Raw genomic sequence first — 27493 nt, 5'->3', positions numbered from 1 at the left:
ACTTCCAATCCAAGAACATGGTATATCTCTCCATCTGTTGGTATCATCTTTAATTTATTTCATCAATGTCTTACAGTGTTTGGCATACAGGTCTTTGGTCTCCCTAGGTAGGTTTATTCCTAGGTATTTTATTCTTTTTGTTGCAATGCTAAATGGGAGTGTTTCAATAATTTCTGTTTCAGGTTTTTCATCATTAGTGTATAAGAATGCAAGATATTTCTGTGCATTACTTTTGTATCCTGCTAGTTTACCAAATTCATTGATTAGCTCTAGTAGTTTTCTGGTGGCATTTTTAGGATGCTCTATGTATAGTATCATGTCATCTGCAAATGGTGACAGTTTTACTTCTTCTTTTCCAATTTGTACTCTTTTAATTTCTTTTTCTTCTCTGATTGCCATGGCTAGGACTTCCAAAACTATGTTGAATAATAGTGGTGAGAGTGGACATCCTTGCCTCATTCCTGCCCTTAGAGGAAATGCTTTCAGTTTTTCACCTTTGAGAATGACGTTTGCTGTGGGTTTGTCATATATGGCCTTTATTATGTTGAGGTAGGTTCCCTCTCTGCCCACTTTCTGAACAGATTTTATCATAAATCAGTGTTGAATTTTGTCAAAAGCTTTTTCTGCATCTATTGAGATGATCATATGGTTTTTCTTCTTCAATTTGTTAATATGGTGTATCACATTGATTGATTTGTGTATATTGAAGAATACTTGCATCCCTGGGATAAATCCCACTTGATCATGGTGTATGACCCTTTTAATGTGTTGTTGGATTCTGTTTGCTAGTATTTTGTTGAGGATTTTTGCATCTATATTCATCAGTGATATTGGTCTGTAATTTTCTTTTTTGTACTATCTTTGTCTGCTTTTGTTATCAGCATGATGGTGGCCTAATAGAATGAGTTTGGGAGTGTTCTTTCCTCTGCAATTTTTGGGAAGACTTTGAGAGGATGGGTGTTACTTCTTCTCTAAATGTTTGATAGAATTCACCTGTGAAGCCATCTGGTCCTGGACATTTGTTTGTTGGAAGATTTTTAATCACAGTTTCAATTTCATTACTTTTGATTGGTCTGTTCATATTTTCTGTTTCTTCCTGGTTCAGTCTTTGAAGGTTATACCATTCTAAGAATTTGTCCATTTCTCCCAGGTTGTCCATTTTATTGGCATAGAGTTGCTTGTAGTAGTCTCTTAGGATGCTTTGTATTTCTGCGGTGTCTGTTGTATTTCTCCTTTTTCATTTCTAATTTTATTGATTTGAATCCTCTCCCTGTTTTTATTGATGGGTCTGGCTAGGTTTATCAATTTTGTTCATCTTCTCAAAGAACCAGATTTTAGTTTATTGATGTTTTCTATTGTTTTCTTTGTTTCTGTTTCATTTATTTCTGCTCTGATCTTTATAATTTCTTTCTTTCTGCTAACTTTGAGTTTTGTTTGTTCTTCTTTCTCTAGTTCCTTTAGATGTAAGGTTATATTTTTTACTTGAGATTTTTCATGTTTCTTGAGGTAGGATTGAATAGCTATAAACTTCCCTCTTAGAACTGTTTTTGCTGCATCCCATAGGTTTTGGATCATCATGTTTTCATTGTCATTTTTCTCTAGGTATTTTTTGATTTCTGCTTTGATTTCTTCAGTGATCTCTTGTTTTTTAGTAACATACTGTTTAGCCTCCATGTGTTTGTGTTTTTTATGTTTTTACCCCTGAAATTCATTTCTAATCTCATAGCATTATGGTCAGAAAAGATGCTTGATATGATTTCAATTTTCTTATGTTTACTGAGGCGTGATCTGTAACCCAAGATGTGATCTATCCTAGAGAATGTTCCATGCACACTTGAGAAGAAAGTGTAATCTGCTCTTTTGGGAGGGAATGTCCTATAAATATCAATTAAATCTATCTGTTCTATTGTGTCATTTAAAGCTTCTGTTTTTTAATTTATTTTCATTTTGGATGATCTGTCCATTGGTGTGAGTGAGGTGTTAAAGTCTCCCACTATTATTGTGTTACTGTCAATTTCCTCTTTTAGGGCTGTTAGCAGTTGCCTTATGTATTGAGGTGCTCCTATGTTGGGTGCATATATATTTATAATTGTTATATCTTCTCCTTGGATTGATCCCTTGATCATTATGTAGTGTCTTTCCTTATCTCTTGTAACATTCTTTACTTTAAAGTTTATTTTATCTGATATGAGTATAGCTACTCCACCTTTCTTTTGATTTCCATTTGCTTGGAATATCTTTTTCCATCCCCTCACTTTCAGTATCCATGTGTCCCTAGGTCTGAAGTGGGTCTCAGACCTACTATATGTAGACAGCATATATATGGGTCTTGGTTTTGTATCCATTCAGCCAGTCTGTGTCTTTTGGTGGGAGCATTTAATCCATTCACATTTAAGGTAATTATCAATATGTATGCTCCTATGACAATTTTCTTAATTGTTTTGGGTTTGTTTTTGTAGGTCTTTTTCTTCTCTTGTGTTTCCCACTTAGAGAAGTTCCTTTAGTATTTGTTGTGGAGCTGGTTTGGTGGTGCTGAATTCTCTTAACTTTTGCTTGTCTGTAAAGCTTTTGATTTCTCCATCTAATCTGAATGAGATCCTTGCCAGGTAGAGTAATCTTGGTTGTAGGTTCTTCCCTTTCATCACATTAAGTATATCATCACATTAAGTATATAATGTCACTCCCTTCTGGCTTATAGAGTTTCTGCTGAGAAATCAGCTGTTAACCCTTTGGGAGTTCCCTTGTATGTTATTTGTCATTTTTCCCTTGCTGCTTTCAATAATTTTTCTTTGTCTTTAATTTTTGCCAGTGTGATTACTATGTGTCTTATCATGTTTTTCCTTGGGTTTATACTGTATGGGACTCGCTGTGATTTCTGGACTTGGGCAGCTATTTCCTTTCCCATGTTAGGGAAGTTTTTGACTATAACCTCTTCAAATATTTTCTCTTGTCCTTCCTCTCTCTCGTCTCCTTCTGGCACCCCTATAATGTGAATGTTGTTGTGTTCAATATTGCACCAGATGTCTCTTAGGCTGTCTTCATTCTTTTTTCTTTATTCTGTTCCACAGCAGTGAATGCCACCATTCTGTCTTCCAGGTCATTTATCCATTTTTCTGCCTCAGTTATTCTGCTATTGATTCTTTCTAGTGTAGTTTTCATTTCAGTTATTGTATTGTTCATCTGTGTTTGTTTCTTCTTTAATTCTTCTAGGTCTTTGTTAAACATTTCTTGCATCTTCTCAATCTTTACCTCCATTCTTTTTCCGAGGTCCTGGATCATCTTCACTATCATTATTCTGAATTCTTTTTCTAGAAGGTTGCTTATCTCCACTTCATTTATTTGTTTTTCTGGGGTTTTATCTTGTTCCTTCATCTGGTATATAGCCCTCTGCCTTTTCATCTTGTCTATCTTTCTGTGAATGTGGGTTTTGTTCCACAGGCTGCAGGATTGTAGTTCTTCTAGGTTCTGCTTTCTGCCCTCTGGTGGATGAGGCTACCTAAGAGGCTTGATGGGAGGGACTGGTGGTGGGTAGATCTGACTGTTGCTCTGGTGGGCAGAGCTCAGTAAAACTTTAATCCACTTGACAGTTGATGTGTGGGGCTGGGTTGCCTCCCTGTTGGTTGTTTGGCCTGAGGCAACCCAACACTGGAGCTTACCTGGGCTCTTTGGTGGGGCTAATGACAGACTCTTGGAGGTCTCACACCAAGGAGTACTTCCCAGAACTTCTGCCATGAGTGTCCTTGTCCCCACAGTGAAACCAAGCCACCCGCTCCTCTGCAGGAGACCCTCCAACACTAGCAGGTAGGTCTGGTTCAGTGTCCCCTGGGGTCACTGCTCCCTCCCCTGGGTCCTGATGCTCACACTACTTTTTGTGTGCCCTCCAAAAGTGGAGTCTCTATTTCCCCAAGTCCTGCTGAAGTCCTGCAGTCAATTCCCACTAGGCTTCAAAGTCTGATTCTCTAGGAATTCCTCCTCCTGTTGCCAGACCCCCAGGTTGGGAAGCCTGACGTGGGGCTCAGAACCTTCACTCCAGTGGGTGGACTTCTGTGGTATAAGTGTTCGCCAGTCTGTGAGTCACCCACCCACCAGTTATGGGATTTGATTTTACTGTGATTGCGCCCCTCCTACCATCTCATTGTGGCTTCTCCTTTGTCTTTGGATGTGAGGTATCTTTTTTGGTGAGTTCCAGGGTCTTCCTGTCAATGATTGTCCAGCAGCTAGTTGTGATTCTGATGTTCTCGCAAGAGGGATTGAGAGCACCTCCTTCTATTCTGCCATCTTGGTTCATCACTAATTTTTTAAAATATTTTTGCAATACTATATTGATAAGAATCTTTCAGATTTACAAAGATGTAGAAAAGTTGTCCATATACTTTAATACTCTAAGTTTCTAATAATGATGAGCCTTAGTATTAAATCATATGAAAATGTTTTCTTCCTTCATGGACTTAGTCTGTCATTTTTATTACCACCCTACTCTACTCTTAACTGAAAAAAAAAAAACAAAAAAAAAAAACAAAAAAACCCCTGTTAACTCAAATATTTTGATTTAACAAAAAAAGAGGCTGGCATATTGGATCTTTGCCTTACATGATAATTACTTTATTTTAAAACTTGATAATTGTTACACAGCATTTCAAATTCAAAACAAAACTCCTTTGGTCTTTCCACATCTTATCTTCCTTCTCCTCCCTTCTCCTGTTCATCTCTTCTACAGATATTTACTGAGGGACTAATATATACCAATTACCATGCTGAATATTTAGGCAGACAGAACTTACATAAAAATTATAGCCAATGTAACAAGTGCTATAATGAGATGTCAAATGTACTAATGTGCAACATTATTATTGCCTGGCATTTGTTTTTTGTAAAAAATCTGTCTCTGCCACTGGATTTTAAACACACCTGGGGTTGGAACCCTATTTTGTCCTCCTATAAACCATTTCCCCCACGTTTCTCCCACCACTCAGCACAGTGCTTTCCACACACATACTAGGAATAAGCAAATGTTTAGTTAAATAGCATATACTTAGATAAGTACATACATTTCACAATATGGAGGCATTGTTTAAAATAATGACTTTTAAACTAATTTTAGAAGTAATACGTACTTATTGTACAGAGTTGGAAAATCCAAACAAGTATAAAGAATTAAATTTAAATCATTATAGCTTCAGCTCCAAGCCATAACCACCATGTACACTTTAATGCATTTCTTTCCAGTTTTTTCCTATACACATTAGGCAAATTACTATTTATACATTTACATTAACATATAATTTTGCACTCTATTTTTTTGTGAACATTTCCTATATCATTAAAGTGTTCTAAATATTAGGAAGTTTAATGGCCATGTAATATTTTATTATAAGATTTTATGATTTAAATATTACATGATTATTGGACAATTAATTATTTACAATGGCTTGTAATTATATATAATTGCACAGCCACAATCAGCATCCTGGGTACATAAATCTTGTTCACTGTCACTGATTATTTTGCTAATGACTACATTTAGGAAAATAGCCATATATAAAGAAAAATACTTGGGGATTTATTAATTATGTTGTAAGTTCCATTTTTTGTTCCAGCTGAAGTTTTTAAAAAAGTATTTAGAGTAATTATTGCCTATTATTAAAAGAAATATATGTTTTTTAAGAGAACTAATTTAAATATTTTAGTAGAGATTTAATACTCAGAAAGGCAAATTATTTTATTTAAGGTAACAAATAGTTACTTTCCACAGTATCTCCTATCATGCCTCACATGTAGGTGACCTTTAATGATTTTTGAAGACATAAATGAATAGAATGAATGAAATGGAACAGAAAAAATGGAACAATATGGAAGAACTTAATAAATGAATTGTGTTTGTAATTATTCCTATTTGAATACAATAGCTAAATTTCAAGTCTTTTTTCAAAGCATGTTAAAGATTCTCCTGACAAATTCCCTACCTATGAACAAACTCTCAAATCAAACTATTTTGAAGTCTGTTCCAATTATCCATTGTTTCCCCAAAATTAGTGGCTTAAAATATCCATACATTATTTGCTCTCATGGTTTTGGCAGCTGACAGGCATAGCTAGGTTCTTAGCAGGGATCTCTCATGCACATGCGTCTAAAGGTGGCTAAAGCTGGAATCATTTGAAGGCTTTTTCACATGTCTGGTGCCTGGGCTGGGATGACTGGAATAGCTGAGGGCAAGATGGATATCCTGCTCTCCACAAGATTCTCCAAATGGCTAGCTTGGACTTCCTGACAGAATGGTAGCCTCAGTTTAATAGGACTTCTAACTAGGCAGCTGGATTTTCCCATAAGAATTCCAGGAGACATGGGATGAAGATGCAAAGCTTCTTATGACTTCTCAAAAGTTAAGTTGTGTCACTTCTAACATTTTCATCTGGGTCAAATATAGGCATACTTCATTTTATTAAACTTTATTGCACTTTGCAGATATTGCATTTTTTACAAATTGAAGGTTTGTGGCAACCCTGCATCAAAGAAGTCTATCAGCACCATTTTTCCAAAAGCATTTTCTCAATTTGTGTCTCTGTGTCACGTTTTGGTAATTTTTGCAATATTTCAAACTTTTTTATTATTGTTGTATTTGTTATGGTACTCTGCAATCAGTGATCTTTGATACTAGAATTGAAATTGTTTTGGGGCACCATGAACTACACCCATATAAGAAAGCAAATTTAATTGATAAATATTGTATGTGTTCTTATTACTCTACTGACCATCTGTCCCCCTATATCTCTCCCTCTCCTTGGTCCTTCCTATTCCCTGAGACACAACAATATTGATATTGTACCAGTTACTAACCCTACAATGGCCTCTAAGTGTTCAAGTTAAAGAAAGGATCGCAGGTCTCTTGCTTTATATCAGAAGCTAGACATGATTAAGCTTAGAGAGGAAAGCATGTTTAAAGTTGAGATAAGCTGAAAGCTATGCCTCTTGCACCACTTAGCCAAGTTTTGAATGCAAAGGAAAAGTTTTTGAAGGAAATTGAAAGTGCAACTCCAGTGAAAACACAGATGATAAGAAAGAAAAACAGGCTTATTGCTGATATGAAGAAAGTTTTAGGTCTGGACAGAAGATCAAACCAACCACAACATTCCCTTAAGCCAAAGCCTAATCCAGAGCAAAGCCCTAACTCTCTTCAATTTTATGAAGACTGGGGTGAGAGAGCTGCAAAAGAAAAGTTTGAAACTAGCAGAGGTTGGTTCCTGAGGTTTAAAGAAAGAAGCCATCTCCATAACATAAGAGTACAAGGTGAAGCAGCAAGTGCTGATGTAGAAGCTGCAGCCAGTTATCCAGAAGATCTAGCTAGGATAATTAATAAAAAATGGCTCCACTGGTTAACTTATTTTCAATGTACATGAAACATCATTCTATTGGAAGAAGATGCTATCTAGGACTTTCACAGCTAGAGAGGCGACTCAATGCATGACTTCAAAGCTTCAACAGGCAGGTTGACTCTCTTGTTAGGGGCTAATGCAGCTGGTGACTCTCAGTTGAAACCAATGCTCATTTACCATTCTGAAAATCCTAGGGCCTAAATATACTCTGCCTGTGCTCTATAAGTGGAACAACAAAGCATGGATGACAGCATATCTGTTTACAACATGGTTTACTCAATATTTGAAGCCCACTGTTGAGACTTACTGCTCAGAAAAAAAATATTTCTTTCAAAATATTATAGCTCAGTGATAATGCACCTGGCAACCCAAGAGCTCTGATGGAGATGTACAACAAGATTTATGTTGTTTTCATGCCTACTAACACAATATCCATTCTGCAACCCATGGATCAAGGAGTAATTTTGACTTTCAAGTCTTTTTATTTCAGAAATACATTTCATAAGTCTACAACTGCCATAGACAGTGTTTTCTCTGATGGATCTGAGTAAAATAAACTGAAAACCTTCAGGAAAGGATTCACCATCCTAATGCCATTAAGCACATTTGTGATTCATGGGAAGAAGTCAAAATATCAACATTTACAGGAATTTGGAAGGAGTTGATTCCAACTTTTATGGGTGACTGAGGGATTCAAGACTTCAGTAGAGGAAGATGTAGTGGAAATAGCAAGAGTACTAAAGTTAGAAGTGTAGGTTATAGCTGTGACTGAATTCCTGCATTCGCATGATACAAATTTAACAAATGAAGAGTTGCTTCTTACAGATGTGTTAAGAAAATGGTTGCTTGAGATGGAAACTACCTTGGCAAAGGTGCTATGAAAATTGTTTAAACAATTGTGAAAATTGTTTGGGAGGACTGACTCCAATTTTGAATGAAATTCTACTGTGGATAAAATGCTATCCAGCATCATAGTATGTTACAGAGAACTCATTCATGAAAGGAAGAGTCAATCTATGTGGCAAACTTCATTGTTGACTTAATTTAAGAAACTGCCACAGCCACCCCAGCCTATAGCAACCACCACCTCAATCAGTCGGCAGCTGTCAAATTTGAGGCAAGACCCTCCACCAGCTAAAAGATTATGACCTACTGAAAGCTCAGATAATGGTTAGCAGTTTTTAACAATAAAGTATTTTTAATTAAGGTATGTACATTGTTTTTTTAGAAATAATTTTATTGCACACTTGATAGACTATAGTATGATGTAAATGTAATTTTATATGCACTTGAAAATCAAAAAAATTGTGTGACTTACTTTATTGCAATATTAACTTTATTATGGCCATCTAGAAAAAAATCCACAATATCACTGAAGTATGCCTGTAGTCACAGACCAACCCAAACTCAACGGGATTGAAAGAATAAGCTTTACCTTTCAAAAAGGGAATGACCTGCACGTACAAGGAGGAAAGAAAGTGTTGGTGGCTATCTTATACACAGGCTGCCACAAAGTCCTAAACAGTTTCTTCAATGTTATGTCTATCTCTACTACATAATTTAAATGTGCCATTCCCCTACACACACTTTTTCTCTTTCTTTCATTCCTTCAACTGAAAGTACTCCATAGATTAACAGGGAAAGGAAAAAGGATCTCTGTAATCCTTGCTTTCTTGAACAAATCAGGTTTTACAATCAGATCTGAATTCAGATCTCTGCTGTGCCATTCACTAGCAGAGCTACTTGGGCGAATAATTTCTCCTCACTAGAAGGGATTCTCTGATACCCACTGCCTAGTGTAATACCTAACATATAGTAAGGTCATTGACTGCGTAACTTATTTATTATTAATCGACCAAGTTAGCTCTTTGAGATACCCTTATGTTCTCTATGAAATAGGGGTTATAATGCCCACCTCACAGTGACATAGAAATAGGTGAACAAGTTAATGTTTGCAAAATACTTAATGCAGTGACTTAATACAGTACAGTGAGGATATGGTAGCTATTGGTATTATTATTACAGTTAATATTCTTATATTTATTATCATTAAGCTCACTCCTGTGAGTCTAACATATCCATGTCACTGCAGTCTAACAACTTGTTAGACATCTTCAGTACCTGGATCTCATTTATTTTCCACACCTCATCCTTAGCAACCATTTTAATACTCTGAACATTTATATTGGTGACACATCAAACATATTCTTCCATAAGTCCTTGACCTAATAATTATATTTCCCACTTCATTCCAGATAAACACAAATTCTCATCAAAAGTTCCCTACACTTAAATCACAAATTCTACTATTTTCTTCTCACAATTTCTTATTCTTACATCTTCCCCTCATAAAAACCTGATTTCCTGGACTCTGCTCTTTTATTCTAGTCTGCCAGCACCATTCTGGCTTCACTTGACTCTCTAGTCCTCCTTGAGGCTATGGTCGTTTATACCATTGGCAACTTTGATGATGTCATATCAAATTTATAAACTAAATCTAAATTGACCCAATTAACCACTATTTCTGGCCCTGGTCCTGGCTTTCTAAGCTAACTTTGTTGACTTGGTAAGTTTCACTTCAAAATTATGTTATTGAACCAAACTTGAACTCCAGGACTATTCCAAAATATTTATATTTCACTCTTCTTCATGTCTTTCTTCTTTAATCATGGGCTTATTCGGACATTTTCCATTCTCCTCTAGCTCCCAGTCCCATTCTCACCCAACAACCTTCACTTTTTGTGGATAATTTTTCCTTCTTTAGTGAAAAAAAGAGAACCTTCCCAAATGAGCTCTCCCAACTTCACTTCTTAACATTTCAGAAGCTTTCTCTCTCTATTCATTGTTTCTTCTTTAATTTCTCTCAGAGAAATAAAAATGTCACTTCTCTTGTTTATCCTCTACACGTTTGCTCACAAGCCCAGTCTTTTGTCACCTTCCTGATGGAATAGTCCTTGTTTTCTAAGTCTTGAGTTTCTGCTAGCCACTGCTGGTTCTTCTTACTCTTGATAAAACACTCATTTCTCATTTCCTAAAAATTCACTCACTTGGTGATGTTTAAAAAACACTTTGTCCATCTCATCGTCCTTTCCTTATTTTGTACTCAGAGGTCTTTACTGTCTCCATCTCTTTAGTATTTCACCATTTCTTAGCTCATTACAGTCTAGGTCAGCCCTTACTGCTCAGACTTCATAATCCCCAAATCCAGAGAGCAACTTGCTACTTAAGGACTAACTTGGAAAATAAAATATTTAAAGGTGGATTATAGTTTTCATTGAAAATAAAAGCATTCTTGCAGGTTGAATTGTCCATATTTGGGAATAGAAAAATGTTAATAAGGAAACTGACATTGTTTTTAGCCACTAAAATATAAATACTCTACATATTTTTGAATGTTATTAGAAATCCCTGTTTTAGAAGTAATAATACAGAGGTATATTTCTCCTCATATCAGATCTTGGTTGTTTTTTGAAGCTGGAGTCTACGTGCACATCGCTTGATAATCACTATTCTATACCAATTTTTTATGATCAAAAGGGGAATAATCTTCTCTAATTCACCATCCTCTCACCCTCACCAAAAAGTCATCATCATTGTCATCATTTTTCCATGTCTCACTTCTAGTATATACTCTTTCTTGGTCTGAAATCTCATTATTTCAGAGCCTTTCATTGTCCCCTGTTTGAATTTTTTTTAAAATTTTATTTATTTATTATTTTTGGCTGTGTTGGGTCTTCGTTTCTGTGCGTGGGCTTTCTCTAGTTGTGGCGAGCGGGGGGGTCACTCTTCACGGTGCGCGGGCTTCTCACTCTCACGGCCTCTCTTGTTGCGGAGCACAGGCTCCAGGTGCGCAGCCTCAGTAGTTGTGGCTCACGGGCCTAGTTGCTCTGCGGCATGTAGGATCTTCCCAGACCAGGGCTCGAACCCGTGTCCCCTACATTGGCAGGCAGATTCTCAACCACTGCGCCACCAGGGAAGCCCTCCCTGTTTGAATTTAAGCTACTTGATAGATACATCACACTATTTGTACACTGTACTCTTCCTGAACATGAAAATTAGGCCCATACACCTGTAGGTTTGTGGTAATGATGGGATTGTTTCTGTTCCTGATAGCATTGTCTATCATTCTGTTGTTGCTTCTGTAAGCTGTGATTGATTTCAAGAGTCATAGTTGCTCCTGACATTCAAATCCTTGCATTTGTTTTTAATTATATTTTCCTCTTCTATAAAATGCAATGCTAACTGGTAGCTGCCTCCAACCACAAAGTATGAGAAAAAAAAATCTAAACTATAATTAAGTTATCCCCAGAAATCATGGAAACCAACTTGCATCTCATTTCTTTTTTACTGTCAATGTTCATTACTAAATATGTATTTCATTAAGATACTTACTAGTTTGGTTGGGTCCTTACTGGAAATACAATTTCTCATGGCTTGACCTTAACTTTATCCATTCCCTTTTGCTTATAGGTCCCCCAGGCCCACCAGGGATAGTGATCGTTGAGGAAATCACTGAGAGCACAGCCACACTTTCCTGGAGTCCAGCCACTGACAACCACAGCCCAATCTCCTCATACAACTTACAGGCTCGCAGCCCCTTCTCCCTGGGCTGGCAAACAGTAAAAACAGGTAAGAGGCTCTAAGGCAATGTCAGTCACCACCAGAGCAGCTTCCTATGTCATGAGCTATATTTACTAACAATATTAGTAGGATTATTTTGGATTCTGGAAATTTTATTATTTATGACAATATTAATCATTGTTGCCTTCATTTTATAAAGTCACTTTGCTTTCTTCTTTTCTTATTTCCCAAGGAAGGACCACATAATTTATCTTTGTTTAATGAAATAGCTTAGACTCACATAAAAGTTGCAAAAATAATACAAAGATTCCCAGTGGCCCCATCCTTCACCTTGCCCCAATGAAAATATTCTACATAACAATGGCATAATGATCAAATCAGGAAACTGACATTGATACAATGTTATAAACCACAGATCATATTCAAATTTCACCCTTTTTTACATGCAATATTTTTAGGGTATAGTTCCATAAAATTCTATGAAATTTTATTATATCTATTCAAATCGCTACCAAGACAGATACAGAACTGCGCCATTACTCCAGTTCCTTGTGCTACCCCCGTAGAATCACACATCTGTTTTATTTATAAAAAGAAAATCTAACATAAAATCACATTATTTAAAACAATACAGCATTTTAATGCTTACTTCTAAGATGTTTGCTTTCCAGTTGCATTATTTTAAAAATAATTTTCTTCCCTGAAGGTTTTCTCATCACATTATAACTAAACTTCCCTTCCCTCTCCAGATGTGGCTGTCTGCAGGGATATGTGAAATTACACTCAGTTGATAGTTATCACCAATTTAGCATATTGGTGAAAAAGTGTACAGTATCTATAAAATGTAATTTTCAGAAGCAGTTGTCCATACTGAGCAGGGATTTGTGATTTCATTTTCTATCTAAATATAAAATTGATTTCCTGCATAGAAGTGAAATATAAAGTCAGTAAAATATCTCAGTGCAGTAACCATAAAACTCAATTAATCTGAATGTTATAAGAGTAAAGTGGTCCATCTCATTGCTTAAATAAATTAAATTTGAGCAGAAAATTGTTTTGGGGTAAAAATTTGAAATTTAGGGGAAAGAAAGTATATTCATCCTCATGAGAAATACAATTCAGATTTTTCCTTTTTTTCTTAATTTTATTTATATATTTATTTTACTTTGGCTGGGTTAGGTCTTTGTTGCTGCACAGGCTTTCTCTAGTTGTGGCCAGCGGGGGCTCTTATTTGTTCAGGTGCATGGGTTTTGCATTACGGTGGCTTCTCTTATTGCAGAGCATGGCCTCTAGGCACACGGGCTCAGTAGTTGTGGCACATAGGGTTAGTTGCTCCAAGGCATGTGAGAGCTTCTTGGACCAGGCCTTGAACCTGTGTCCCCTGCACTGGCAGATGGATTCTTTTTTTCTTTCTTTTTTTAAACATCTTTATTGGAGTATAATTGCTTTACAATTATGTCTTAGTTTCTGCTTTATAACAAAGTGAATCAGCTATACACATACATATATGCCCATATTTCCTCCCTGTTGCATCTCCTTCCCACCCTCACTATCCCACCCATCTAGGTGGTCACAAAGCAATGAAGTGATCTCCCTGTGCTAGGTGGCAGCTTCCCACTAGATATCCATTTTACATTTGGTAGTGTATACATGTCCATGCCTCTCTCTCACTTCGTTCCAACTTACCCTTCCCACTCCCTGTGTCATCAAGTCCACTATCCATATCTGCATCTTTATTCCTGTCCTGCCCCTAGGCTCTTCAGAAACATTTTTTATTGCATATATATGTGTTAGCATACAGTATTTGTTTTTCTCTTTCTGACTTACTTCACTCTGTTTAACAGTCTCTAAGTCCATCCACCTCACTACAAATAACTAAATTTCATTTCTTTTTATGGCTGAGAAATATTCCATTTTATATATGTGCCACATCTTCTTTACCCATTCATCTGTCGATGGACACTTAGGTTGCTTCCATATCCTGGCTACTGTAAATAGAGCTGGAATGAACATTGTGGTACATGACTCTATTTGAATTATGGCTTTCTCAGGGTATATGCATAGTAGTGGGATTGCTGGGTCTTAAGGTAGTTCTATTTTTAGTTTTTTTAGGAATGTCTATACTGTTCTCCATAGTGGTTGTATCAGTTTACATTCCCACCAACAGTGCAAGAGGGTTCCCTTTTCTCCACACTCTCTCCAGCATTTATTGTTTGTAGATTTTTTGATGATGGCCATTCTGACTGGTGTGAGGTAATACCTCATTTCTCTAATGAACAGTGATATCGAGCATCCTTTCATCTGTTTCTTGGCAATGTGTATATCTTCTTTGGAGAAATGTTTATTTAGGTCTTCTGCCCATTTTTGGATTGGGTTGTTTGATTTTTGATATTGAGCTGCTTGGAAATTTTAGAGATTAATCCTTTGTCAGTTGCTTCATTTGTAAATATTTTCTCCCATTCTGAGGGTTGTCTTTTTGTCTTGTTAATGGTTTCCTTTGCTGTGCAAAAGCTTTTAAGTTTCATTAGGTCCCATTTGTTTATTTTTGTTTTTATTTCCATTTCTCTAGGTGGTGGGTCAAAAAGGATCTTGCTGTGATTTATGTCATAGAGTGTTCTGCCTATGTTTTCCTTGAAGAGTTTGATAGTGTATGGCCTTATATTTAGGTCTTTAATCCATTTTGAGCTTATTTTTGTGTATGGTGTTAGGGAGTGTTCTAATTTCTTTCTTTTACATGTAGCTGTTCAGTTTTCCCAGCACCACTTAATAAAGAAACTGTCTTTACTCCATTATATATTCTTGCCTCCTTTATCAAAAATAAGGTGACCATATGTGCATGGGTTTATCTCTGGGCTTTCTATCCTGTTCCATCGATCTATATTTCTGTTTTTGTGCCAGTACCATACTGTCTTGATATCTGTAGAGTTGTAGTATTGTCTGAAGTCAGGGAGTCTGATTTCTCCAGCACCATTTTTCTTTCTCAAGATTGTTTTGGCTATTTGGGGTCTTTTGTGTTTCCATACAAATTGTGAAATATTTTGTTCTAGTTCTGTGAAAAATGCCAGTGGTAGTTTGATAGGGATTGCATTAAATCTGTATATTGCTTTGGGTAGTAGAGTCATTTTCACAATGTTGATTCTTCCAATCCAAGAACATGGTATATCTCTCCATCTGTTGGTATCATCTTTAATTTCTTTCATCAGTGTCTTATAGTTTTCTGCATACAGGTCTTTGGTCTCCCTAGGTAGGTTTATTCCTTGGTATTTTATTGTTTTCATTGCAATGGTAAATGGGAATGTTTCCTTAAATTCACTTGCAGATTTCTCATCATTAGTGTAAAGGAGTGTGAGAGATCTGTGCATTAATTTTGTATCCTGCTACTTTAACAAATTCATTGATTAGCTCTAGTAGTTTTCTGGTAGTATCTTTAGGATTCTTTATGTATAGTATCATGTCATCTGCAAACAGTGACAGCTTTACTTCTTCTTTTCTGATTTGGATCCCTTTTATTCATTTTTCTTCTCTGATTGATGTTGATGAAACTTCCAACACTATGTTGAATAATAGTGGTGAGAGTGGGCAACCTTGTCTTGTTCCTGATCTTAATGGATACGGTTTCAGTTTTTCACCATTGAGGATGATGTTGGTGGTGGGTTTGTCATATATGGTCTTTATTATGTTGAGGTAAGTTCCCTCTATGACTACTTCCTGGAGGGTTTATATCATTAATCAGTGTTGAATTTTGTCCAAAGATTTTTCTGCATCTATTGAGATGGTCATATGATTTTTTCCTTCAATTTGTTAATATGGTTTATCACATTTATAGATTTGCTTATATTGAAGAATCCTTGCATTCCTGGTAGAAACCTAACTTCATCATGGTGTATGATCCTTTTAATGTGCTATTGGATTCTGTTTCCAATAATTTGTTGAGGATTTTTTCATCTATGTTCATCAGTGATATTGTCCTATAGTTTTCTTTCTTTGTGACATCTTTGTCAGGTTTTTGTATCAGGGTGATACTAAAACCTTGTAGAACGAGTTTGAGAGTGTTCCTCCCTCTGCTATATTTTGGAAGAGTTTTAGAAACACAGGTGTTAGCTATTCTCTAAATGTCTTATAGAATTTGCCTGTGAAGCCATCTGGTCCTGTGTTTTTGTTTTTTGGAAGGGTTTTAATCACAGTCTCAATTTCAGTGCTTGTGATTTGTCTTTATATTTTCTATTTCTTCCTGGTTCAGTCTTGGAAGGCTGTGCTTTTCTAAGAATTTGTCCATTTATTCCAGGTTGCCCATTTTCTTGGCATATAGTTGCTTGTAATTATCTCTTATGATCCTTTGTATTTCTGCAGTGTCAGTTGTTACTTCTCCTTTTTTGTTTCTATTTCTGTTGATTTGAGTCCTCTCCCTTTTTTTCTTACTGAGTCAGTCTAATGGTATATCAATTTTGTTTATCTTCTCAAATAACCAACTTTAACTTTTATTGATGTTTACTATTGTTTTCTTCATTTCTTTCTAATTTATTTCTGATCTGATCTTTATGATTTCTTTCCTTCTGTTAACTTAGGGGTTTTTATGTTCTTCTTTCTTTATTTGCTTTACGTGTAAAGTTAGGTTGTTTATTTGAGTTGTTTCTTGAGGTAGGATAGTATTGCTATAAAATTCCCTCTTAGAACTGCTTTTGCTCTATCCCATAGGTTTTGGGTCACTGTGTTTTCTTTGTCATTTTTTTCTAGGTATTTTTTTATTTCATCTTTGATTTCTTCAGTGATCTCTTGGTTATTTAGTAGTGTATTGTTTACCCTCCAAGTGTTTGTATTTTTTACAGATTTTTTCCTCTATTTGATATCTGCTGCTTCTGAAGGTTTTGGGAAGTCTGAGGTCTTCTGCCAGAATTCAGTAGGTGTTCTGTAAGAGTTTTTCCACATGTAGATGTATTTCTGATGTATTTGTGGAAGGAAGGTGATCTCCACATCTTACTCCTCTGCCATCTTGAATGTCTCCCCCTGGGTAGGAGTCTTTAAAACCTATAGTTATGGCTAGGAGAATATAAATATATGTAGCTTTGGGAGGAAGGATAGTTATAAATTTTATATTAATTTTGTTTTTTAGCATTGCATCAGAAATAATTACATCAAGATTAAAACAGAAATTAACTGTTGATCACACCTGGCAATTTGAACTCCCCTTTCATTCATTCAGCAATAATGTAACAAGCAACCTTCAACAGTGATCTAGGCACTTAGGATATATGAGGCAACAAAACAAAACAAAGTATTCATGCCCTTGTGGAGACGGTATTCACATGGGTAAGGACAAACAATAAACAGAGAACATAATAAACATGTAAGTTGAATAGTATCTTGGAAGTTAATGAATGAAAAAAATAAAGAAATATTATATTGTAAGGAAGGTCAGAAGTACTGTGGAAAAGGTAGTATATTAGTTTGCTTGGGATGTCATAACCAAATACCATCATCGAGGTGGCTAAAACAACAAATAAATTATTTTCTAACAGTTCTGGAGGCTGAGCATGTAGGTGTCAGCCAGTTCCTTTTGATTCCTGGTGAGGATGCTCCCCCTGGCTTGCAGATAGCAGCCCTCTCACTGCCTACTCACACAGCAGACAGACAGGAAGCAAGTTTTCCAATGTCTCTTCTTATAAAGACACTATTCTTATCAAATCATTGCCCCACCCTTATGATTTCATTTAACCATAATTACTTCCTATTTTCAACATAGCTTAATATACTAAAAGATAACACAGTATCAATTTCCCAATGTCTCTTCATTTCTCTCAGGATGAAAACCCAAATCCTATATGAGTTGGTTCCCCCAATCCCTCTACAAACTCATTTTCTACCATTCTTACTCTGCTCCTGACTCACTGGTCTTCTAATGTCCTGCCTATAATGCATCTAATACCTTTGTACTAGTTACTCCTTTTACATGGGATGCTTTCCTCCAAATATTGGCATAACTAAATCCAAACTTCATTCAAAAGTTCACTCAAATGCACCTTCCTAATGAGTCTCATACTGACCACTCTGTTTAAAATTTCAAGAGATGTGTGGTAAAGATGGCTGAGTAGAAAGATCCTTAACTCACCACTTCCCATGGGCACACCAAAACTACAGCTATTTACAGAGTGACTATCTATGAGAATGACCCTAATACTAGGAGAAAAGATTTTTCTGTAACTGAAGATATAAAGAAGAAACCATAAAAGAGATGGGGAGGAGGGACAGAGACACTGTGTAATTGAGACTCACACCACCAGGTATGTGACCCACAAATGGGAGGATAATCACAATCTCAGAGGTTCTCCTCAGGGAGCAAGGATTCCAAGCCCTACATTGGGCTTCCCACCCTGGGCACCCTGCCCCAGGAAGAAGAGCCTCTAGAACTTTTGTCTTTGAAGGCTAGTGGTGCTTGCATTCAGGAGAGCTGGAGGGCTGTAGGAAATAGGGACTCCACACATAAAGGATATGAACAAAGTCTCACACACTTCAAATCCCAGTGTAGAGGCCATAATTTTAAAGGCATCTGGGTCAGCCCACTTGCTGCCCTTGGAGAGCCTCTTAGAAAAAGCAGGAGGCAATGGAGGTTCCCTTGGGGATAGAGACACTGGTGACAGCCATTTTGGGGAGCTCATTCTACCACAAGCACACTGATGCTGGCAAGTGCCATTTTGGAGTCCTCTGTCTAACCTATTATTGCTGAGGGTCTACCTGACCACCAGCAGGCTGACACCAGTTCAGGGCCCACCCAGGATGGTGGGCCAACCATTTCAAAACTTGGCTCTGCCCTTAGCATGCCAGCAGCCATGAGGCAGTACCTGAGAGTCAAACAGAATAGAGGCCAGTCTAGCCCACCAGAGCACCCACAGTAGTCAGCCTCACTACAATAGATGGGTCCATGCAACCCAAATAGGGGAGACCCCTAGAGCATATAGCTCCAGTGACTAGAAGGGAGTGTGCTGTTGGGCTCTATTAGACGTCTCCTACATGAGGCCACTTCTCAATAATGGGGAAGTATAACTGACTTATCCAACACATAGAAATAAGCAAAGAATTAGGCAAGATGAGGAGACAGAGGAATATGATACAAAGGAAAAAGAAAAAAAAATCTCATAAAACCTCAGGAAAAGTAGTAAACAAAGTGGAGATAAACAATCTACCTGGTAAGAAATTCAAGATAATGTTCATAAAGATGCTCACTACACTCAGGAGAACATAGATGAATGTGGTGATAATTTTAACAAAGAGTTAGAAAATATAAAGAGGATCCAAACAGAGCTGAAAAATACAATAACTGAAATAAATACACTAGAAGAAATCAACACTATATTATGTAATACAGAGGAACAGATCAAACTGAAGACACAGTAGTGAAAATCACTCAAGTTGAAAAAAGAAGAAATTTTTTTTTTAAAAAAAAACTGTTTGAGAGACCTCTGGGACAACAACTAATGTACTAGCATTCATGTTCTAGAGGTCCCAGAAGAAGAAGGGTCAGAGAAATCATTTGAAGAAATAATAGCTGAAAACTTCCTTAACCTCATAAATGAAACAAACATCAGGTTCCTGGAAGCACACAGTGTCCCAAACAAAATCAACCCATAGAAGCCCACACCAAGACATACCATAATTAAATGTCAACATCAAAGATAAAAAGATATTTCTAAAATCAGCAAGAGAATAAAAAGTTACAAGAGAACTTCCATAGGAAAAATCAGCTGAATATTTAGCATAAACATTGCAGGCCAGAAGGATGTGGCATGATATATTCAAAGTGATGGAAGGAAAAACCTACAAACAAGAATACTCTACCCAGAAAGACTATCACTCAGATGTGAAGAGATTTACAGAAAAGCAAAGGCAAACATACAATAAAGTAAAACATACAATAAAAGTGATAGATCAACCATTTATAAAGCTAATAGGAAGGTTAAAGACACAAGTAATAAAATCATCTATATCCACAACAAGTTGTTAAGGGATACACAAAGCAAAAGGTGTAAAATGATGTGAAAAACATCAAACTTTGGGGGAAGTAAAAATGAAGGCTTATTAGAATGCATTCAAATTTAAGAGATCATCGACTTATATAATTATATATATATATATATATACAGTTATATAGTTATATATGAATCTCATGGTAACCACAAACCAAAAATTTATGAAAGATATGAGATACACACAAAAGAGAGACAGGAATTCAAACATAAAACTAAAGATAGTCATCAAACCACAAGGGAAGAGAGCAAAAGGAGAAGGGAACAAAAATGAACTGTGGAAACTACCAGAAAGCAGTTAACAAAATAGCAATAAGTACATACTTATCAATAATTACTTTACATTTAAATAGACTAAATGCTCCATTCAAAAGAAATACAGTGGCTGAATGGATGAAAAAACAAGAGCCATATATGCAATGACAAGAGACTCACATCAGCTCTAAGGAAACAAATTGGAAGTGAGGGGTTGTAAAAAGATATTCCATGCAAACTGAAACAAAGAGAAAGCTGTAGTAGCAATACTTATATTAGACAATATAGACTTTAAAACAAAAACTGTAACAAGAGACAAGGAAAGATATTACATAATGCTAAAGAGATCAATCCAAAAATAAAATATAACAATTGTAAATATATATGCACCCAACATAGGAACACTTATATACATAAAACATATATTAACAAACATAAAGAAAAAAATTAGCAGTAACACAGTAATAGTGGAGAATTTAAGATCTTGCTTACCTCAATGAACAGATCATCCAGGCAGAAAAATCAATAAGGAAACACTGCCCTTAAAAGACACATTAGACCAGATAGATTAACAGATATCTACAGAGCATTCCATCCAAAAACAGTAGAATACACATTCTTCTCAAGTGCACATGAAATATTCTCCAGGATAGACCACATGCTAGACCACAAAACAAGTTTCAGTAAATTTATGAAGAATGAAATCTTACTGAGCACTTTTCCAAATACAATGATTTAAGACTAGAAATCAACTACAAGGAAAAAAAACCACAAAACACACAAACACATGGAGGCTAAACAATATACTACTAAACAACCAATGGCAGTGGCTTTCTCTGGTGGTCCAGTGGTTAAGACTCTGTGCTTCTACTGCAGGTGGTGTGGATTCAATCCCTGGTTGGGGAACTAAGATCCCGCAGGTTGTGCAGCCAAAAAAATAAATTAATTAAATAAAATTTAAAAAATAAAGAAAGCATTGTTCTGCTAAGGTATATTATTTGGAAAAAAGAATAACAACTAACATTAAGAAATGAAAGCTCCTTAAAAAAAAAAAAAAAACAACCAATGGGTCACTGAAGAAATCAAAGAGGAAATCAAAAAATTCCTGGTGACATATGAAAATTAAAACAACATCCTAAAATCTATGGGATGCTGCAAAAGCAGTTCTAAAGTTTTAGAAATACAAGTCTACCTCAGGAAACCAGAAAAATCTCAAGTAAACAAACTAATCCTACCCCTAAAGGAACTAGTAAAGGAACAAATAAAACCCAAAGTTAGTGGAAGACACAAAATAATAAATTTCAGAGCAGAAATAAGTGAAATAGAGACTAAATAAAACAATAGAAAACAAAAACCAATAAAACTAGGAGCTGTTTCTTTGAAAGTATAAACAAAATTGATAAACCTTTAGTCATACTCATCAAGAAAAAGAGAGAGCCCAAATCAATAAAATCAAGAATGAAAGAGAAGTTACAACCATTACATAAATAATAATAATAATAATCTCTTATAAAGGATCATAAGAGATTACTATGAAAAATTATTTGCCAATAAATTGACAGCCTAGAAGAAATAGACAAATTTCTAGAAACTTATAATCTCCCAAGACTGAATCAGAAAGAAATGGAAAATAAAACAGATCAGTTACTAGTATTGAAAATGAATCAGTAATAAAAAAATAAAAGTCAACATAAAGAAGTACAGGACCAGATGACTTCAAAGGGTATTTCTACTAAATATTTAAAGAAGAGTTAGTACCTATTCTTCTCAAACTATCCAAAAAAATTGAAGAGGAAGGAACATTTCTAAACTCTTTTTATGAAGCCAGCATCACCCTGATAAAAAAACTAGATAAAGACAACACAAAAAGAAAAATATATGCCAATATCATTGATGAACATGGATTCAAAACTCCTCAACAAAATGTTAACAAACTAAATTCAACAATGCATAAAAAATATCATACAACAAGGTTAAGTGGGATTTATACCAGGGATGCAAAGATGATTCAATATTCCTAAATCAATCAGTGTGATATACCACATTAAAAATTGAAGAATAAAAATCATATACTTATCAAAATAGATACAGAAAAGCTTTTGAAAAAATTCCACATCCATTTATGAAAAAAGTTCTCAACAAAGTGGGTATAGAGGAAATATGCCTCAACATAGTAAAGGCCATAAATGACAAGCCCATAACTAATATTGTATTGAATGGTGAAAAGCTGAAAGCATTTCCTCTAAGATCAGGAACAAAACAAGTATGCCCATTTTTACTACCTTTATGGAAGTCCTAGCCATAACAATCAGACAAGAAAAAATAAATAGAAGGAATCCAAATTGGAAAGGAGAAGTAAAACTCACTGTTTTCAGATGACATAATACTATATGTAGAAAATGATATAATGAAAGAATTAATATTGTTAAAATGACCAAACCACCTAAGGCAATCTAAAGATTCAATGCAATCTCTATCAAAATACCAATGGCAATTTTCACAGAACTAGAACAAATAATTCTAAAATTTGTATGGAAACACAAAACACCCTAAATAGTCAAAACAATCAAGAAAGAAACAAAAAGATGGAGGTATCATGCTCCTTCATTTCAAACTGTACTACAAAGCTACAGCAATCAAAATAGTATGGAAAATGAGAGCCCAGAAATAAACTCACATACATATGGTCAATTAATCTATGGCAAAGGATGCAAGAATATAAAATGGGGAGAAGACAGACTTTTCAGTAAATAATGCTAGGAAAACTGGATAGCTACATGCAAAAGAATCAAATTGGACTACCTTCTCACACCATATACAAAAATAAACTCAAAATGGATTAAAGACTTAAATGTAAGACCTGAAACCATAAAATTCCTAGAAGAAAACATAGTACACTGTTCGACATCAGTCTTAATATTTATTTTGGATACATCTCCTCAGACGAGGGCACTAAAAGCAAAAATCAACAAATGGGACTATATCAACTAAAAAATTTTAGCATAGCAAAGGAAACTATCAACAAAACAAAAAGGTAGCCTACTGAAATATTTGAAGATATATGCAAATCATACATCTAATAAGGGGTTAATATCCAAAATATACAAAGAACTCATACAACTCAACATCAAATAAAAAAATCAAACAACCTGATTAAAAAATTGGCAGAGGAGCTAAATAGACATTTTTCCAAAGAAGACGTAGAGATGGCCAACAGACACATGAAAAGGCAGTCAACATCACTAAGCATCAGAGAAATGCAAGTCAAAACTACAATGAGATATTACCTCACACCTGTGAAAATTGTTCTTAGCAAAAAAGCAACAAATAACAAACCTTGGTGAGCATATGGAGAAAAGGAAACTCCTGTGCACTCTTAGTAGGACTGTAAGTTGGTATATCCACTATGGAAAACAGTAATAGCTTCCTCAAAAAAATTAAAAATAGGATTAAAAACTGGTGCTTGCTGTTGTATTGCAAGATGCAGGAATGCTCCCTCCACAAGTTCTTGTCATCGACCAAGCACTTGATTTTTAAAATCTGGACTTAGCCAAGTATATTTGGCCACGTTAAAAATAGTATCTTTGTTATTAAAAATGTGATTGCATAATTTTAAAAAATAGAATTACTTTAAAATCCAGCAATCCCACTTCAGGGTATTTATCCAAATAAAAGAAAAACACTAGTTCAAAAAGTTGTATGCACTCCAATGTTCGTTGCAGCATTATTTATAATAGCCAGGATATGGAAGCCACCTAAGTGTCCATTGATGGATGGATAAATAATATGTGGTAACTATATAAACAATGGAATATTACTCAGCTATAATAATAATGAAATCTTGCCATTTGACATAATGTGTATGGATTTAGAGGGTCTTATGCTAATGAAATAATCAGAGAAAAACAAATACCACATGATCTCATATATGGAATTCAAAAAACAAAAAAAGAAAGAAAACAAAGTGAAAACAGACTCTTAGATACAGAGAACAGACAGATGTTGCCAGAAGGTTGGCATTGGGGGATGTGAAATAGGTGAAGGAGATTAAGAGGTACAAACCTCCAGTTATAAATAAATAAGTTATAGGCATGTAATATACAGCCTAAGAATATGGTCAGTAATATTGTAATATATTTGTTTGGGGACAGATGGTTACTAGACATACCGTGGCAATCATTTCGTAATGTATGCGAATGTCAAATCATTATGTAATGCACCGGAAACTAACATAGTATTGTGCATCAAGTGAATTTCCAAAAATTAAAATAAATTTTTAAAAAATTTAAAAATCACAACCTGCCTGCTATGGACTGAATTGTGTCTCCCCAAAATTAATATGTTGAAATCCTAACCACTGTATGACTGTATTTGGAGGAGATGCCTTTAAAGAGATCAGACAGCAATTAGATATATGAGGCTGGAGTTTAAGAGTGATGTTTAGAATAAAGATATAAATTAGGAAATTATTGGCATATAAATGTCATTTAATACCATAAAACTGCATGCCATCTCCAAGGATATAAGCATAAAATAAAGAAGAAAGGAGTATGAAAACTGAGCCCTCAAGTATCCAATAGAAAGCAGCTCCGGACATTCATTGAGTAAGGAATACTGCAGAAGTAGGCGGGGGAAATTAAGGTTAAGAATCCCATCTAAATAGAAATACTTAATAGGTCATAGGACATGTGAATTTGGAGTCTAGGGAGGAAGTTCATGGCTGAAAATATTGGCGTCATCATCATACAGAAGGTATTTAAAACCATGAGACTAGATAAGATCACCATGGAGTTAAAAAAAAATGGGAGTTAGTAGAACTGCAATGCACCTGGAAGATGAAAAGAAACTAGTGATGGAGACTGATAAGGCATAATCAGAAAGGAGAAAAACAGAAGTTTTGAAAAGTATTTCAAAGAGCAGAGCATGATCAACTGTGTCAAAGCATGATGTTAGAACAAACAATCTAAGGAAAAGAGACCCAACCATAGGGTTTTAGCAATAGAGACCATTGGTGATCTTGACAGGAGCAGTTATGGTGGAATGCTGGAGGTAAGAGCTTGATTCGAGTGGGTTCAAGAGTGAATAGAAAGAGAATAATTGGAGATAGCAAATAAGGCACAAATAACTCAAGAAATTTTGCTATGAAAGAAACATAGAGACTGAGTGAAGGCTGGAAGGAGAGAAAATTTTGAGACAATTTTTTAAATTTGTTTTTAAGTGGGAAAAATACCTGCATGCTTGCATTAGAGGCATTTGAGGGGGAGGTGGGGAGGAGAGAGAAACAACTGAGATGGATTGCCCTCTTCTTTACAATATCTTAAGAGGGCCACACCTTGAGAGGCATAAAGTTGCTTTAGAGTGGATTCATGTTTCTACTGTAGTAAAAAGTTGGAAGAATGTTCAGAAAGAAGAATGAGTATATGTCAATTTTGCTAATGACGGATTATGAATTCCAAAGGCCCTAGTAAAATGATTTTAAACAGTAGGGAAGGATGAAAACTGAGACAGAAAGAGGAAATGTACAGAGTTCTATGGGGATTAGAATAAAGTGGATGAGGCAAGACCTATCTGTCTGGAGTTGCTTGAAATGACTGACATAAACAGAAGTCAATGAAACAGTAAGTAAGTCCTGAGGGACCCAAGGCAAGTATTGGTGAAGCAGTGTATGTTGGGGTCTAGGGAGAGCTGAGTGTCTTGGTATCTCTTCTTCCCACCTTTACGTTTGGCATGCACAGCTCAGCATTCTACCAAGCTATGGACTGAACAGTGGCCTTTATCCCCTACCTCTTAGACTCCAAGCATGTTGCTCATTTGCCAGTGCAGCAAAAGGGGACAGACTTTTTTCATGTCTTCATTTCACTGCTTTAAAAAGTCAGCTCTGTAAGGCTGTGAAATTTGTCAGGCAGCCCACACGGCCTATGCGCCACGGATCATTCACCTTTCAGGGAGCTAATTATTTGGTAACATTCTACTATTACATTTCAAACGAGATTTTCATGGGAAATACAAGATGCATTTAATTCCACCTTGTCATAGTAAAAGTCCATCAAGTCGTCAAATCAAGAGCTCCCCCCTGCCGCTGCCCTGCCATGCTTAAACAGAAATCCAGGACTGATATAAATCCAGAGAATGTTTGCACTTCATAAGGGAGGTTTTCTACTTTCCCCCTTTTCACCTCTATAACAAATGTTCTTCCAGGAATATTTCCTACACAGCAGAGATGAGTGAACGAGAAAAGCAGTCAAATAGAGCATAAAGGCTATGTAAAAAATACTTTACTATGTGGTAATTATATTGACACACAATTTTATGTTTTAATAAAATCTAAATGTAGTGCAAAAATCACTCCAAGGAGAGTTCAGAGCTTCCACTTTGAAACCACAAACTGTAGTTTTTAAATTAGAGAAATATATTCTTACTCTGCTGCTTGGAACTGCCAAGTGGCTAAGCATGTTTGCCAGAACTGTGAGAAGAAAACTGCTCAAGAAATTTCTCTAGAAATATGAGAACTATTTGCTTAAATTAGAGTACTAGTTGGCATCTTATCTGGGGCTGAGGGGTTGACAAAATGATCATGGTGAGTTATGTTATGTCAATCTATGTGTAAACATGAGATGAAAGAATTCTAACTATAACAAACTGACATGTGCAAGTGCTTACTTCTGAAGATTGATTTTCATTTTACTAATGAGACAGGAGGTGACACATGACCACGTGTTATAAGGATCTATGCAGCAGCCTGCCAATTATGTCAGTGCCTGTGATATCTTTGATCGTAATATATAAGCATTTCTGGTTCACTTAATGGCATGAAATCTCCTTCCTCTCCACAGTCCCAGAAATCATAACAGGGGACATGGAATCAGCCATGGCAGTGGACCTGAATCCCTGGGTGGAATATGAATTCAGAGTGGTGGCCACCAATCCAATTGGGACTGGAGATCCAAGCACCCCATCTCGAATGATCCGCACAAATGAAGCAGGTAAGAATATTGGAGAGTCAGCATTCTATTTGGTATGTCCCTAATCACTTTTAAAGCAAGTTGAATTAGCCATTAATGCTTGCTTTAGTATAATTTTTCCTGATTCATTTACCTAGACATCATAAAATCATTCCTTCAAAATAATTCTTTCATTTTATCTGTTTTCAGAGCATTCTCTCCTTGTTTCTACAAGTACAGGTCTAGGTGCTCCAATTTCCTCCCAACCCTTGCCCGCCTCAAGTTACCATGAAACTAAAGCAGTTAGTTTCTTCTTCTAATTATATAC

The 27493-nt window shown here is 35.8% G+C and overlaps 1 protein-coding gene across 5 annotated transcripts in view; it reads left to right on the top strand.

Moving 5' to 3' along the window:
- The window catches only part of CNTN5 (contactin 5), a 1356013-nt gene that overhangs the window by 1263170 nt on the left and 65350 nt on the right, over nucleotides 1–27493 (top strand). For all 5 annotated transcript variants that reach the window (XM_067038233.1, XM_067038231.1, XM_067038232.1 and 2 more), the window contains 2 exons: nucleotides 11841–11999; nucleotides 27058–27207. In XM_067038233.1, coding sequence (XP_066894334.1) covers nucleotides 11841–11999; nucleotides 27058–27207 — 309 coding nt within the window. The remainder of the gene's footprint in view (nucleotides 1–11840; nucleotides 12000–27057; nucleotides 27208–27493) is intronic.

Source organism: Kogia breviceps, chromosome 7 (assembly GCF_026419965.1).
Source record: "Kogia breviceps isolate mKogBre1 chromosome 7, mKogBre1 haplotype 1, whole genome shotgun sequence".
Classification (NCBI taxonomy): Eukaryota; Metazoa; Chordata; class Mammalia; order Artiodactyla; family Physeteridae; genus Kogia; species Kogia breviceps.
The sequence above is the reverse complement of the archived record's forward strand: the minus strand, read 5'-3'. Positions and strand labels throughout refer to the sequence as shown.